Source organism: Rattus norvegicus, chromosome 17 (assembly GCF_021556685.1).
Source record: "Rattus norvegicus strain SHRSP/BbbUtx chromosome 17, alternate assembly SHRSP_T2T, whole genome shotgun sequence".
Classification (NCBI taxonomy): Eukaryota; Metazoa; Chordata; class Mammalia; order Rodentia; family Muridae; genus Rattus; species Rattus norvegicus.
This window is the reverse complement of record NC_141550.1, coordinates 53,738,310-53,755,878: the sequence shown is the minus strand read 5'-3', so window position 1 is coordinate 53,755,878 and position 17,569 is coordinate 53,738,310. Positions and strand designations below refer to the sequence as shown.

General features: G+C 39.0%; 1 protein-coding gene across 13 annotated transcripts in view; it reads right to left on the bottom strand.

Moving 5' to 3' along the window:
• The window catches only part of Sugct (succinylCoA:glutarate-CoA transferase), an 866,857-nt gene that overhangs the window by 827,572 nt on the left and 21,716 nt on the right, over nt 1-17,569 (bottom strand). For all 13 annotated transcript variants that reach the window (XM_087591067.1, XM_087591069.1, XM_087591070.1 and 10 more), the window contains 2 exon segments: nt 1,147-1,198; nt 296-369 (listed from right to left, as the gene is read on the bottom strand). In XM_087591067.1, the coding sequence (XP_087447193.1) occupies nt 296-369; nt 1,147-1,187 (115 nt within the window). In that variant the 5' untranslated portion in view covers nt 1,188-1,198.

Here is a 17,569-nt window from a genome sequence, read left to right as displayed (position 1 = left end):
CTTAGAATTTCATCTAGGACTGTGGCGTAGCTATCAGCACTGTAATTATGTATAGTAATAGAATTTTTCAGTATATGAGAAGGAACTGGCTCCAGTCTTAGTCCTTGATACATATAAATAAAAGATAATTAATATAGACACATGGAAAAACTGCAAATTCAGAAAAATAACTCATTTCCATCATTCCCTCACTTAATTTATAGATATGCTAATTCTGGATTACTCATGAATTCCCAAAAATACTTATTAGCCTCTACTTTTTTATTAGATCTACTTTTTAAATAAATAGATTTACCTGGTCTTTCCACTTTTATAACTTCTGCTCCCAGATCTCCTAAATTCATCGTGGCAAAAGGTCCAGCCAGAACTCTACAATGTTAAACAGTGATAGATAAATGACATCTCAAAATCTTACTATTAACTATTTTCTTAAGCCAATTAACACAGAGACGCTCATATAATGCTAGCAATGATTGAACTTGTTAGAATTGCACTTTTCCATAATTATCAAGAGCTTTAAAAAACTACAACCTCTTTCATGCAGGAACTTTATTTGTAGAATTCTATCCTGAGGAAAAAAATTGAAACTAAAGCAAAGATTTGCATATAAAAAGGCCTTATTTATAGAAGTAAAAACTGAGGAATAATTTGGACACTTATAAATGTTATCTTTAACTTTAAATGATCATATGAAGTTATTCAAAATATACTGGTATATTTAAACTATAGGTAAAAACTTCAGAGCAGTGGTAGTACATGCCTTTAAACCCAGCACTAAGGTGGCAGAGGCAGGCAGATCTCTGAGTCTGAAGACAAACTGGTCTACAAAGCAAGTTCCAGGACAGTCAGGGGTACACAGAGAAACCCTGTCTGGAAAAAAACAATAGAAAAAAGGGGGGAACATAATTTCAATATAGTTATGGTTTGAGGATAGTTAATATATGCAAATATGAATATTGGGAAAATTCACAAATGTTACATTAATTGTCTTTGAAATTATAGTCCAGAATCTCTTTTCTGTTCATTTATCAAAATTTCAACATAAACATGTAAATATCTTCGGATAATAACTAATAAAAACTAATAAAAACCTTTTCAAAAAAGGAGGAAACTCAATCACTAAAGTGCAAATAACCCAACACAAACCTTGTTAGATCCAGAATTCTCACACCCTCCAGTGGCTTCATACTGTCACAATCTGCCAGGACAAATAACATTGAAGAGTATAGATTACAAAATTTTACAAAGTAAACAATACATAATTCTTCACATTCTAAGTAATCTGTTGTTATCAAAAATAATTTTCCTTCTCAATAATTCTGTTTGATATGTAACTAGAAACCTTGGTTGGTCTCTCCAAAGAGACCATCTCTACAAGGTTCTGCAGGAACCATAACTCTCTTCTCTGCAGGCCTGAAACATAGAGACCAAGATGAGGGGGGCTTTTCAGCCTCCCTCACCGAGCCCTGAGTGGAGATGCTGGAGGTAAATGGATGTGATACCTACATCTTTCCAAATCAACATAGCTGGGCCAGAAATGTGCTCCACAGAGCATTCTTTACATTTTCTTACTTCCTGTTGCTTAATTCTCACTCTTGCCTCTATGTCTCCTGATGGATGGTTTTGATTTTGTTACTGCTCCGTCAGGTTTCCAGACCGTTGTGTGAAATTCTCTACCCACTATTTTATTGTGCATTCTCTACCATCCTTTCTCTCCCAGACTTATATTCACTTTTTACTTCTTGATTTCACAATCCATCGTTTTCACAATTACTAAAATCTGTGAATCCTAAGAGTATTTCAGCTTTCTCTTTCCAGTTTGTCACCCACCCATCAACTGTTTTTTTTTAAGTTATCTCAATCTAATACTTATCCCTGTCTTTGCTTACCTACTTTCTTCCCACACTTAATCTTAGTTACTAAAATTAATATGCATTGTATTACTTACCCATGACTCTTTATCCTCTAATATTTACTAAAGACAAAAGGACCACAACCAGCTAATACAACATTTTTTTTTATCTTTATTAACTTGAGTATTTCTTATTTACATTTCGATTGTTATTCCCCTTCCCAGTTTCCCGGCCAACATCCCCCTAACCCCTCTCCTTCCCCTTCTATATACATGTTCCCCTCTCCATCCTCCTCCCCATTACCGCCCTTCCCCCAACAATCACGTTCACTGGGGGTTCAGTCTTGGCAGGACCAAGGGCTTCCCCTTCCACTGGTGCTCTTACTAGGATATTCATTGCTACCTATGAGGTCAGAGTCCAGGGTCAGTCCATGTAAAGTCTTTGGGTAGTGGCTTAGTACCTGGAAGCTCTGGTTGCTTGGCATTGTTGTACATATGGGGTCTCGAGCCCTTTCAAGCTCTTTCAGTCCTTTCTCTGATTCCTTCAACGGGTGTCCCGTTCTCAGTTCAGTGGTTTGCTGCTGGCATTAGCCTATGTATTTGCTGTATTCTGGGTGCTAACACAATATTTAAATAGGCCAACTGGGTATAGAGAAATCCCTCACTGAAACTCCCTTCCAAAGTTATTACAGATTGTAATTGTAAGTCGACAGTTAAAACTAACCATTAGGAGTGGTAACATAGCTCAGCTGCTAAACGCAATTACTTCCAACCCTGACACCCAGTGTTCCATGCCAGAAACACACAAAGTAGAAAAAAAAACAAACACCTACTCCTACAAGTTGTCCACTGATCTACAAACATTCACTGAGGACATGCACATCTTTTTGCATACGCACATGTAAATAAAATAACCAGCCCTGAGAAGAGCTGGTGAAGGGTAAAAACATGTTCAAAATACATTATACGGAAAGGTTAAATAAAAAGAGAAGAAAAGCACATGTACCCCAGCATATCACTGTGAAAATCTGAAGAACAAACTTTTTCTAATAAAAGAAGATAGGAATTTTACAGGGCAGACTGCTGATCAGGACAGTTTCAGATTTCTTAAACTTGGAGATGGAGTTACAGGAATTTGTGAACTTCCCAATGTGTGTGATGGGAACTAAACCCTGGTCATTGCAACATCTACAGTCTTAACCACTGAACCATCCCTCCATCCCCCCATTATCAGATTTCTCAATGATATTACCAGAAAGCTAAAATGAAGCAAAACCTTTAAAAATTAAAGGAACACAAACTTTTTCCTAACGCTACAAATCCAATCAAGATACAAAGGATGTGAGAAAGTGAACATAGGAAAAATAACATTGAAAGCTTTATTTCCATGTATACTTTCTCAAAAGGGGGGGGGACCTCTAGGGCTCATCATTCAACAAAAAGATAAGCAACACAAAATAGACACTGGATCACCCAAAGAAGGAGAGCATTAGAGAGGATCTGAGGATCAAAATGGGGTACAAATGATTCAGGATATTTTAAAATGGAGCAGGACAGCGAGCTGAGACACATGGACAGACGAACTGGGCTGCAGATACAACACAACACCCTTGTGTGAACTGACCTTTCAAATACTAAGTCTGTTGACCTGAAAAATGGACACTGTCTTAGGATTTCTTTCTTTTGGAGGGAGGGGTGGAAGAGGGGAGGAAAGGGTTTAGTCAGCTTACACTTCCACACTGCTGTTCATCAACAAAGGAAGTCAGGATTAGAACTCAAACAGATCAGGAGGCAGGAGCTAATACAGAGGCCATGGGGGGATGTTATTTGCTGGCTTGCTTCCCCTGGCTTATTCAGCTTTCTTTCTTATTTTTTAATTTTATTTTTCTTGAATTTTTTATGTACTTACGTTTGAAATGTTATCCCTCCCCGCCTCCAATCCTCCTGCTTCTATGAGGACACTTCCACTCCCACCTCAACACACTGGTGTTACCCTACATTGGGGAAACAAGCCTTAACTGGACCCAGGGCTCTTCCTCCTACTGATGCTGGATAATGCCATCCTCTGCTACATATGTGGCTGGAGTCATGGGTCCCTCCAAGTATACTCATTGGTTGTTAGTTTAGTCCCTGGAGCTCTGGTGGGGTCTGGTTGTTCTTCCTATGGTGTTGCAAACCTCATCAGTTCCTTCAGTCTTTTCTCTACCTCCTCCATTGGGGTCCCTTTATTCAATCCACAGGTTAGCTGCAAGCATCCTCATCTGTGTCACTAAGGCTCTGTCAGTGCCTCTCAGGAGACACCCATATATCTGGCTCCTGTCAGAAAGCACTTCTTGGCATCAGCGACAGTGCCTGGATTTCGTAGCTGCATATGGGATGGATCCACAGGTGGGGCAGTCTCTGGATGACCTTTCGATCTCCTGGGATTTTTCCTTTTCCAAATGAATTTCCAAATTGTTCTCTTTAATTCTATGAAGACGAGTTTAGAATTTTGATGGGGATTGCACTGAATCTGTAGATTGCTTTCAACAAGATGGGCATCATTTTTACTATATTAATCCTGACAATCCATGAGCATGGGGGGTCTTTCCATCTTCTGAGATCTTCAATTTCTTTCTTCAGAGACTTGAAGTTCTTGTCATACAGGTCTTTCACTTGCTTGGTGAGAGTCACAGCAGGGTATTTTATATTATTTGTGACTATTGTGAAGGGTGTTGTTTTCCTAATTTCTTTCTCAGTCTATTTCTCCTTTGAGTAAAGGAAGACTACTGATTTGTTTGAGTTAATTTTGTATCTAGCCACCTTGCTGAAGTTGTTTAACAGCTGTAGGAGAACTCTAGTGGAATTTTTGGGGTCACTTAAGCATACTATCATATCTTCTCAAAATAGTGATATTTTGACTTCTTCCTTTCCAATTGTATCCCTTTGACCTCTTCTTGTTGTCTGATTGCTCTGGCTAGAACTTCAAGAACTATATTGAATAGGTAGGAGACAGTGGGCAGCCTTGTCTAGTCCCTGATTTTAGTGGGATTGCTTCAAGTTTCTCTCCATTTAGTTTGATGATGGCTACTGGTTTGCCATATATTGCTTTTACCATGTTTAGGTATGGACCTTGAATTCCTAATCATCCCAAGACTTTTATTATGAAGGGGCATTGAATTTTATCAAATGCTTTCTCTGCATCTAATGAGATGACCATGTGGGCTTTTTTCCTTGAGTTTGTTTATATAATGGATTATGTTGATGTATTTCTGTATATTGAACCATCCCTGCATCCCTAAGATGAAGACTACTTGATCATAGCAAATGATCATTTTGATGTATTCTTGGATTCTGTTTGCAAGATTTTTATTGAGTCATTTTGCATCCATACTCATAATGGATATTGGTCTCAAGTTCTTTTTCTTTGTAGACTCTTTGTGTAGTTTAGGTATAAGCATAAGTGTGGCTTCAAAGAATGAATTGGGTACTGATCTTTCTGTTTCTATTTTGTGCAACAGTTTGGAGATTATTGGTATTTGGCCTTCTTTGAAGGTCTGATAGAATTCTGCATGTAACCCATCTGGTCCTGGGATTTTTTTGGTTGGGAGACTTTAAATGACTGCTTCTACTTCTTTAGGAGTTATGGTACTATTTAGATGTTTTATCTGGTCCTTATTTAACGTTGGCACCTGGTATCTGTCTAGAAAACTGTCCATTTCCTCCAGATTTTCCAGTTTTGTTGAATATACGTTTTTGTAGTAGGATCTGATAATTTTCTGAATTTCCTCAGATTCTGTTGTTATGTCTCCCTTTTCAGTTCTGCTTTTGTTAATTTGGATACATTCTCTGTACTCTCTGGTTAGTCTGACTAAGTGTTTATCTATCTTGTTGATTTTCTTAAAGAACCAGTTCCTGGTTTTGATGATTTTTTGTACAGTTCTTTCTGTTTCTACTTGGTTGATTACAGCTCTGAGTTTGATTATTTCCTACCATCTACTCCTCGTGGATGTATTTGCTTCTTTTTGTTCTAGAGCTTTTAGGTGTGCTGTCAAGATGCTAGTTAGTGTATGCTCACTCCAGTTTCTTTTTGGAGGCACTCAGAGCTATGAGTTTTGTTCTTAGCACTGCTTCCATTGTATCCCACAAGTTTGAGAATGTTGTGCCTTCATTTTAATTAAATTCTAAAATACTCTTCAATTTCTTTCTTTATTTCTTCCTTGACCAAGTTGTCATTGAGTGGAGCATTGCTCAGCTTCTATGTGTGTGGGGGCTTTCTGTTGTTTTGTTGTTATTGAAGATTTACCTTAGTCCATGGTGATCTGATAGGATGCATGGGATTATTTCAATATCCTTGTATCTACTGAGGCCTGTTTTGTGACCGACTGTATGGTCAATTTTGGAGAAGGTACCATGAGGTGCTGAGAAGAAGGTATATTCTTTTGTTTTAGGATGAAATTTTATATACATATCTGCTAAATTCATTTGGCTCATAACTTCTGTTAGTTTCACTGTGTCTCTGTTTAGTTTCTGTTTCCATGATCTGTCCATTTATGAGAGTTGTGTATTGAAGGCTCCTACCATTATTTTATGTAGTGCTATGTGTGTTTTGAGCCATAGTAAAGTTTCTTTTGTGAATGTGGGTGCCCTTGCATATGGAGCATAGATATTCAGAATAATTCAGTTCATCTTGGTGGCTTTTCCTTTGATGTGTATAAAGTGTTTTTCCTTGTCCTTCTTGATAACATTTGGTTGAAAGTTGATTTTATTTGATATTAGAATGGCTACTCCAGTTTCTTTCTTGGGACCATTTGCTTGAAAATTTTGTCCCAGCCTTTTACTCTGAGGATGTGTCTGTATTTATCACTGAGGTGTGATTTCTCTATGCAATAAAATGTTGGGTTCTCTTTATGTATCCAGTCTGTTTGTACAGTTTTTTTGTTTTTTGTTTTTTTGTCTATGGTTTTTTTAAGTGGGGGATTGAGTCCAGTGATGTTGAGAGATATTCACAACCAATGATTGTTGTTTCCTATTATTTTTGTTGTTAAAGGTGGAATCATGTTTGTGTGACTATCTTCTTTTGCGTTAGTTGAAAGACAACTTTTCTTTTTGTAGGTATAGTTTCCCTCCTTGTGTTTGAGTTTTTCAACTATTATCATTTGTAAGGATGGATTTGTGGAAAGATATTGTGCAAATTTGGTTTTGTCATGGAATATCTTGGTTTCCCCATTTATAGTAATTGAGAATTTTATTGGATATAGTAGCCTGGGCTGGCATTTGTGTTCTCTTAGGGGCTGTAGGACATCTGCCCACAGTCTTCTAGCTTTCATAGTCTCTGGTGAGAAGGCTGGTGTAATTCTGATAGGTCTGCCTTTATATGTTACTTAATCTTTTTCACTTACTGCTTTTAATATTCTTTCTTTGTTTTGTACATTTAGTGTTTTGACTATTATGTAATGGGGGCAATTTCTTTTCTGGCCCAATCTATTTGGAGTTCTGTAGGCTTCTTGTATGCTTATGGGCATCTCTTTCTTTCGGTTAGGGAAGCTTTCTTTTTTTTTTTTTTAGGATTTATACTTTTTTATTTTTTTTAATTTATTTAATACTTAATAATAATTCTTTGGTTTCCGGGCAAACATCCCCCTCCCCCTCCCCCCTCCCCTTCCTTATGGGTGTTCCCCTCCCAACCCTCCCCCCATTGCCGCCCTCCCCCCAACAGTCTAGTTCACTGGGGGTTCAGTCTTAGCAGGACCCAGGGCTTCCCCTTCCACTGGTGCTCTTACTAGGATATTCATTGCTACCTATGAGGTTGGAGCCCAGGGTCAGTCCATGTATAGTCTTTGGATAGTGGCTTAGTCCCTGGAAGCTCTGGTTGCTTGGCATTGTTGTACATATGGGGTCTTGAGCCCCTTCAAGCTCCTCCAGTTCTTTCTCTGATTCCTTCAACGGGGGTCCTATTCTCAGTTCAGTGGTTTGCTGCTGGCATACACCTCTGTGTTTGCTGTATTCTGGCTGTGTCTCTCAGGAGCGATCTACATCCGGCTCCTGTCGATCTGCACTTCTTTGCTTCATCCATCTTGTCTAATTGGGTGGCTGTATATGTATGGGCCACATGTGGGGCAGGCTCTGAATGGGTGTTCCTTCAGTCTCTGTTTTAATCTTTGCCTCTCTCTTCCCTGCCAAGTGTATTCTTGTTCCCCTTTTAGAGAAGGAGTGAAGCATTCACATTTTGATCATCCGTCTTGAGTTTCATTTGTTCTAGGCATCTAGGGTAATTCAAGAATTTGGGCTAATAGCCACTTATCAATGAGTGCATACCATGTGTGTCTTTCTGTGATTGGGTTAGCTCACTCAGGATGATATTTTCCAGTTCCAACCATTTGCCTACGAATTTCATAAACTCTTTGTTTTTGATAGCTGAGTAATATTCCATTGTGTAGATGTACCACATTTTCTGTATCCATTCCTCTGTTGAAGGGCATCTGGGTTCTTTCCAGCTTCTGGCTATTATAAATAAGGCTGCGGTGAACATAGTGGAGCACGTGACTTTTTTATATGTTGGGGCATCTTTTGGGTATATGCCCAAGAGAGGTATAGCTGGATCCTCAGGCAGTTCAATGTCCAATTTTCTGAGGAACCTCCAGACTGATTTCCAGAATGGTTGTACCAGTTTGCAATTCCACCAACAATGGAGGAGTGTTCCTCTTTCTCCGCATCCTCCCCAGCATCTGCTGTCACCTGAGTTTTTGATCTTAGCCATTCTCACTGGTGTGAGGTGAAATCTCAGGGTTGTTTTGATTTGCATTTCCCTTATGACTAAAGATGTTGAACATTTCTTTAGGTGTTTCTCAGCCATTCGGCATTCCTCAGCTGTGAATTCTTTGTTTAACTCTGAACCCCATTTTTAATAGGGTTATTTGTCTCCCTGCGGTCTAACTTCTTGAGTTCTTTGTATATTTTGGATATAAGGCCTCTATCTGTTGTAGGATTGGTAAAGATCTTTTCCCAATCTGTTGGTTGCCGATTTGTCCTAACCACAGTGTCCTTTGCCTTACAGAAGCTTTGTAGTTTTATGAGATCCCATTTGTCGATTCTTGATCTTAGAGCATAAGCCATTGGTGTTTTGTTCAGGAAATTTTTTCCAGTGCCCATGTGTTCCAGATGCTTCCCTAGTTTTTCTTCTATTAGTTTGAGTGTATCAGGTTTGATGTGGAGGTCTTTAATCCTCTATGAAGGGTGTCGTTTCCCTAATTTCTTTCTCGGCTTGTTTCTCAATCTATTTGGAGTTCTGTAGGCTTCTTGTATGCTTATGGGCATCTCTTTCTTTCGGTTAGGGAAGCTTTCTTCTATAATTTTATTGAAGATATTTACTGGCCCTTTAATTTGGGAATCTCTGCTCTCTACTATACCTATTATGCTTAGGTTTAATCTTCTCATTGTGTCCTGGATTTCCTGAATGTTTTGGGTTAGGAGCTTTTTGCGTTTTACATTTTTTTTGACAGTTGTGTCAAAGTTTTCTATGGTCTCTTCTGCCCCTAAGATTCTCTCTGTTATCTCTTGTATTCTGTTGGTGATGCTTGTATCTATGACTCCTGATGTCTTTCTTAGGTTTTCTATCTCCAGGGTTGTCTCCCTTTGTGATTTCTTTATTGTTTCTATTTCTATTTTTGATCCTGGATGGTTTTGTTCAATTCCTTCACCTGTTCGTGTTTTCCTGTAATTCTTTAAGGGCTTCCACTTGTTTACCTGTGTTGTCCTGCATTTCTTTAAGGGAGTTATTTATGTCCTTCTTAAAGTCTTCTAACATCATCATGAGATGTGATTTTAAAGCAGAATCTTGCTTTTCAGGTGTGTTGGGGTATCCAGGACTTGCTATAGTGGGTGAACTGGGTTCTGAAAATGCCAAGTTGCCTTAGTTTTTGCTGCTTAGGTTCTTGTACTTGCCTCTCACCATCTGGTTATCTCTAGTGTTAGCTGGTCTTGCTGACTCTGACAGTGGCTTGACCCTACTGAAAATCTGTGTGTCAGTATTCCTGGGAGAGCAGCTCTCGGATCCAGGCATAGAAAGCTGAGGCACAGGATCAGCTCTGGGCACAGAGGGAAACTAGAAGGATCCTGCCCCTGACTTGGTTCTTGTGTTCTAAGGACTCCATGTGGTCCCTCTGAGCAGAAGTGGTAGTCTCACATGTGCTCTCAGTTGTGTCAGCACTCCTGGGAGACCAGGTCTCTCCTCACAGGATCTAAGTACAGAGAGCTGTGGCACAGGTTCAGCACCAGGCACAGATGGAAAGTGGAAGGATCCATTTGTTTGTGATTTAAACTTGGCTGTCCTGGAGCTAGCTCTGTTGTCCAGAATAGCCTTGAACTCACAGAGATCCCCCTGCCTCTGCCTCCAGAGTGCTGGGATTAAAGGCATATGAGACTTTCTACAGTGGTTCTTCTTCTTTTTTTAATTTGATGTGTTAAGTTCTTCATTTCTAGCTAACTATTTTATTTTAAATAGTTTTTCCCAGTATTTCTATTTGTTGAACTCATATTTTGTTTTTTTCAATCTCTTTATTTCCGCTTTTGTTCAGGGTCTTAGTTTTTTTCTTTGCTTTTTTTTCAGCATATTTATAATCATTCTTTTAAGTTCTCTGTCAAAAGTTTCATCTACCTTATTATTACTAAATGTCATTGCTGTGAGGTTAGTCATTTTTGGAGGGATTGTTGTATTTTGGTTTTATATTTCTTTGTTACTTCATTACTCTTTACACATATGTTATTTCTTCGTTAAATTTGGAAAAAATTTTAGCTATTATTTCTGTTGGGAGTGTTTATAATATTCAAATCAGACTTGAATGTAGTAGAGTTGAGTGTATATAGTTCAGAAAATAATCCCTCAGGCCAGGAGCTCAGGATACTTAATGTAAACTTTGTATTGTTCCCTGAGTAGTGTTTTAACTAGGACAGCAACACTAGTTGCTTGATATTATCATTATGTAGAAGCTCCTTTGACTTCAATAAGCCTTGAAAGATAAACAACCAAGGATAAGATGGAGTATATTTAAATTTTACGTAAATTTAGGAGTATGAGAAAAGTACAGTGGGTAGAATGATAAGTAAATATTAGATCTACGTTGAAAAGAAAACAATGAAGTGGGTAAAGTAGCTGTGAGGAAAAGATTTGGATAGTTTTGTGGCCCAAAGATTTTATTTATTTTTCATATTTTATTTATTTATTATTTAGATTGGTGTGTGTGTGTGTGTGTGGTACATGAGCACATGCATACATACATGTAAGTGCATGACTCTAAGCACTTTGTGTGTGTGTGTGCAAGTGCTCACAGTGTTACAGGCAGTTGTGAGTCATCTGATACAGGTGCCGGGTATTGTACCTGATCTCTTACAAAAGCTATTAGCACTTTTATCCACTGAGCCATCTCTCCAGCTCCAGGCCCACAGATTTTAGTGATTGTTAAATCTATAGAAGGTCACAATCAAAAAGAAAAAGGAGACTGGGATAAGAATGAGGGAAAGAGGAGTTGGGGATTTAGCTCAGTGGTAGAGCACTTGCCTAGCAAGCACAAGGCCCTGGGTTTGGTCCTCAGCTTCGGGGGGAAAAAAGACAAAATAAGAATGAGAGAAAGAAGAAATTCATAGGGATAAGAAAAGGAGTATGAGATGGGGTTGAGAAGTATAGGAAAGAATGTTTAATGGTATCCAGGTGGGGAAACATAAACAACAGTCCTGCAACCTAATTGAGCAACATACAAGGACAATCAAACCTTCATGAGGCATACGTGCAAGAGTGGAAATTAAATACATGAAAGTAAGAAATTAAAAAACCAAAAAGAATATGTGTGGAATGAGTTGCTGGTACAGCTCTGATGCATTGAAGGGTAAAGTTCTCAGACTATCTAGATCTAGCTACCTTCACTTGATGCCGGGTGTGGGAGGGTTGAGTTGGATCCATTTTATTTGTAGCATCAGTGTTATCATATATGGTAGAGCTGAGGTGATACTTCCTTCCTGATAGTTGTCTTGGGTCCCTGCATGGCACTGAGATCCCTTGAGAAGCAGCAGTTCCCTTCTAGTGTCTGCTATCTTTCCCTGGGCAGTTCTCCTGTATTTGTAATTTTAAATAATAGGGCTGTTGGACAGGAATACTACCAGTCATTAGTCAGAAATTATGACAGGTGATGTTAAAAAGTCATCTTGTAAAAAAGGGGCTGGATATGATATATCAGAGTAGTTTAAGTGATGGCAACTGTACTGGCTGGTTTTATATGTCAACTAGAAACAAGCCAGAATCATTAGTCAGTTGAGGAAATGTCTCCATGAATTCTAGTTTTAAGGCATTTCCTCAATGTGATCAATGGGGGAGGGACCTGCCTGTGGTGGATGGTGCCATCCCTGGGCTGGTATTCCTGAATTCTATAAGAAGGCAGGCTGAAGAAAACCATGTGAAGCAAGCCAGTGAGCAGAGTCTCTCAATGGTTTCTGCGTTAATTCCTGCCTCCAGGTTTCAGCCATGTTTGAGTTCTTGTCCTGACTTCTCTCAATAATGAACAGCAATAGAAGTATAAACTAAATAAACATTTATTTTCAACTTGCTTGTTGGCCATGGTGTTTCATTGCAGCAGTAGAAATCCTAACTAATCTGTGCCCAGAGCTGGAGCTGTCCAGACGCAAAACCTGCAAGCAGAGAGCTAGTCTGCCAGGAGCGCTCTCTCTCCTAAGCCCACAGCCCAGAAGTGGGATCCCACTTTCTTTCCATTGACTATCCAAGGAGAGGCCTGCCAGGAGTGCACAGGACTTGGAAGCCACAGGGTGGCCTGGGACTGGACTCTTCTGGTCTCAATCTGCACTCAGAGCCAGTGCTGCCCCACAGCTCTTGGACCCAAAACCTACCCTGAGAGAGATGGTCTCCCAGGGGCCCTCTCACTCCTACAATCAGGCTCATGGGCCCACAGGAGGGACAAGCTCCAGTCAGAGACATCAAGACCAACTAACAACAAAGATAACCAGATGGAGAGAGGCAAGGACAAGAACCTAAGCAACAGAAACCAAGACTACAGTTCTCCCATCACGGCAAATACTGAATATTCCATACACCTGAAAAGCAAGATTTGGATTTAAAATCGAATCTCATGATGATGATAGAGGACTTTAAGAAGAACATAAGTAACTCCCTTAAAGAAATACAGGACAACACAGGTAAACAAGTGGAAGCCCTTAAAGAGGAAACACAAAAATCCCTTAAAGAATTACAGGAAAACACAAACAAACAGGTGAAGGAATTGAACAAAACCATCCAGGATCAAAAATAGAAATAGAAACAATAAAAAAAATCACAAAGGGAGACAACACTGGAGATAGAAAACCTAGGAAAGACATCAGGAGTCATAGATGCAAGCATCACCAACAGAATACAAGAGACAGAAGAGAGAATCTCAGGGGCAAAAGAAACCATAGAAAACATTGACACAATAGTCAAAGAAAATGCAAAATACAAAAAGATCCTAACACGAAACACCCAGAAAATCTAGGGCACAATGAGAAGATTAAACCTAAGCATAATAGGTGTAGAAGAGGGCAAAGATTCCCAAATTAAAGGGCCAGTAAATACCTTCAAAAAATTATACAAGAAAACTTCCCTAACCTAAAGAAGCAATGAACATACAAGAAGCCTACAGAACTCCAAATAGTTTGGACCAGAAAACAAATCACATAATAATCAAAACACCAAATGTACAAAACAAAGAAAGAATATTAAAAGTAGTAAGAGAAAACGGTCAAGTAACATATAAAGGCAGATGTATCAGAATCACACCAGCCTTCTCACCAGAGACTATGAAAGCTAGAAGACCCTGAGCAGATGTCATACACACCTAAGAGAATACAAATGCCAGCCCAGGCTACTATATCCAGCAAAATTCTCAATTATTATAGATGGAGAAACCAAGATATTCCATGACAAAACCAAATTTACACAATATCTTTCTACAAATCCATCGATGGAAAACTCCAACACAAGGAGGAAAACTATACCTTAGAAAAAGCAAGAAAGTATCTTTCAACTAACGCAAAAGAAGATAGCCACAAAAACATGATTCTACCTCTAACAACAAAAATAACAGGAAACAACAATCATTGGTTGTGAATATCTCTCATCATCAACGGACTCAATCCCCCAATAAAAAAAATAGGCTAAAAAATAGACTAATAGACTGGATACGTAAAGAGAACCCAGAATTTTGCTGCATACAGGAACTGCACCTTAGTGACAAATACAGACATTTCCTCAGAGTAAAAGGCTGGGAAAATTTTCCAAGCAAATGGTCCCAAGGAAGAAACTGGAGTAGCCATCCTAATATCAAATAAAATCAACTTTCAATCAAATGTTATCAAAAAACACAAGGAAAAACACTTTATACACGTCAAAGGAAAAAAGTCACCAAGATGAACTCTCAATTCTGAACATCTATGCTCCAAATGCAAAGGCACCCACATTCATAAAAGAAATTTTACTAAAGCTCAAAACACATATAGCACCTCATATAATAATAGTGGGAGACTTCAACAACCTGCTCTCGTCAATGGACAGATTATAGAAATAGAAATTAAACTAACAGAATTTATGAACCAAATGGATTTAACAGATATTTATAGAACACTTCATCCTAAAACAAAAGAATATACATTTTTCTCAGCACCTCACGGTACCTTCTCCAAAACTGACCATATAATCAGTCAGAAAACAGGCTGCAACAGATATAAGAAGTTAGGAAGAATCCCATACATGCTATCAGATCACCATGGACTAAGGAAATTCTTCAATACAAAAATAACAACAGAAGCCCACATACACATGGAAGCTGAACAATGCTCTACTCAATGACAACTTGGTCAAGGAAGAAATAAAGAAAGAAAGTAAAGATTTTTAGAATTTAGTGGAAATGAAGGCACAACATATCCAAACTTGTGGGACACAATGAAAGCAGTGCTAAGAGGAAAACTCATGGCTATGAGTACCTCCAAAAAGAAACTGGAGAGAGCATACACTAACAACACACCGAAAAGCTCTAGAACAAAATGAAGCAAATACACCCAGGAGGAGTAGAAGGCAGGAAATAATCAAACTCAGGGCTGAAATCAACCAAATAGAAACAAGAAGGACTATACAAAGAATCAACAGAACCAGAAGCTGGTTCTTTGAGAAAATCAACAAGATAGATAAACCCTTAGCCAGACTAACCAGAGGGCAGAGAGACTGTATCAAATTAATAAAATCAGAACTGAAAAGGGAGAGATAACAACAGAATCTGAGGAAATTCAGAAAATTATCAGATTCTACTACAAAAGGTGGTATTCAATAAAACTGGAAAATCTGGAGGAAGTGGACAATTTTCTGGACAGATACCAGGTACCAAAGTTAAATCAGGATCAAACATCTAAACAGTCCAATAACTCCTAAAGAAGTAGAAGCAGTCATTAAAAGTCTCCCAACAAAAAAAGCCCTGGACCAGATGGTTAAATACACATAAATCTATCAACATAATCCACATATAAACAAATTCAAAGAGCCTCATCTCATTAGATGCTGAGAAAGCCTTTGAAGAAATTCAACACCCCTTCATTGTAGGTTGTTGTCTTTTGCAGGTGAGGGCTGGCATAGGATGGGTCAAGGACGGTGATTGGACAGTAAAAAGTAAGGCGGGGACAAAATTTTTGTAAGGTGGGAAAGAAGAGGAAAAAACAGAACAACCAAGAAGGAGGCACAGAAGAACGGCCCAGATCTGTGTGGCCTTAAATGGCCATAGGTGGTTAAGAATATTTCTTAAGGGATGGATTTTGATGGATCAATTTAACATATCTAGGTGGGCGAATTATATCTTTATCAATTGGTTGTGAGTTTATTTTGTGAACTGATTATAGATTGAGAATTTAACATATAAATCTGATTGTTAAATTACTGCCTATTGAGTCTTGGTTTTCATGGTTTGCTGGAGTTTATACTATAACTACCAGGGAGCAGTTGCTGAGAGTGCGGGCAGAGTCCACAACAGGGAGCTGCAAAAGGCCAGCCACTGCTGGACCTCTAGTGTCCTGATTTGACTGGGTAGCTGGGACCAGAGAGTTCCCAGTTGGCCAGCTGGGAGAGGGTGACTAGCAATGGAGGCAGAGAGATCTCTGGGGCTTGAGGATAGCTAGAGGTAATGTGGCATGGTGCCACACTAGAACTGGCTGCTGCTGAGATGAATGTACGCCACAGATGCCACCACCCCACCCCACCCCCGCCAGCCCCCGGCATGAGCTTGGGATAAAAGATGCTTTTATTTAATAATTACCTCAACAGGTGGCGAACCAAAAGTGTTAGGGAAGAATCTACTAAAAACTTAAGCGTATCCGCCTAAAAGTTAAGAGGTGAGTTTTATTTTCTAAGTGAGAAGGGGCTGGGGCCATGATGAGTCATATGATGGTCCAAGGGCGGGAACCTTAAATAGAGGAACAGAGGGGAGTCGCTCACAGACTCTAGGTCCCCCTGCTGTGAAAAGTGCTGGCTGCTCCTAGCCGCAGCCAGCTGCCTGCTTCCTAAGCAGATGTTGAGTAGAGTATGATTTATTTAAAAGGCTGGTTTATTTGCTTTTAGAACAGACTTATATCAGAGTTTGTCTGAATCACATGGGGAATTTTGCCCAAGACTCAGAACTAAGGAACAAAAAATTAATTAGAAAAGTTTGTAGCACCAGGCAGAAGACATACAGACATATTTTATTGAAGATATAAAAAATTAAAGTCTGACGCTCCAGGTAGAGAGCATAACAGATACATTTTGGTCTAAGGGACGTTCATATGGTTTAACATGGGCTCTGCGGAAATCTTGGGCTAAATCCTGGTTTGACAAGTTGCTTACTTCTTATTGATATTGGTATTAATAGAAGTGTGATTAAATTATTTTTATGAATTATCCTGCTAATGTCATATGGTTCGACGATGCTGGCTAGCGAGGGTTTGTGGTTATTTTTAATATTTACCACAGCAGGAGGCTCATATTCTCTTAACGTGGGCTCCATGGGAATTTTGGGATGATTTCCTGGCATGGCAGATTACAGGAGCCTAAACAGGCTCATAAAAGTTTGTTTAGCAAATCATACTGTAGCGCTCACCACTGATATTACCATGGTGACTGTGGGCAATGCAGAGAATACTGCTGTTAGACAATGGGTCTTGTGCTGCTCTAGATGCTTGCAATATCCATGACTCTGAAATAAGCTAGAGCCATCTCCAAGTCATGACTAAATGGACTCCTCCATTTCTTTGGAGCACAAGATCTGGCATCCAGTTGATTGACTATGATTTGTATTTGGGACCTAGCCTCTGTAGTAAGGCTAAGGCTTCTGACTGAAAATCTTGCACCAAAACACTGGATGGTCAATGGTGGTGCCAGCCAATAACCATGCCCTGAGTCTACCCTGCAGCCTCCAAAAGAGGTTTCAAAAATTCAAACTTACTAACATTTCATTTGTGGCTTTGGCTTGTTGTCCCTTTGTATTTTAAATACAGTATAATTTCTAGCATAAAAAAAGTTTGTTTACTTTATTTCATTTTTAAAAATTGTTTTAATTTTCATAATGGGTGTGAGCTTGAGTCTTGTGGTTATATTATTTCTCTGAGAGAGTGAGTGCAAGATACAAACTTTTCTGGTTTCCAACTAAACAAAATATTTTGGGAGAAAGTTTTTGTCTTTGTGTT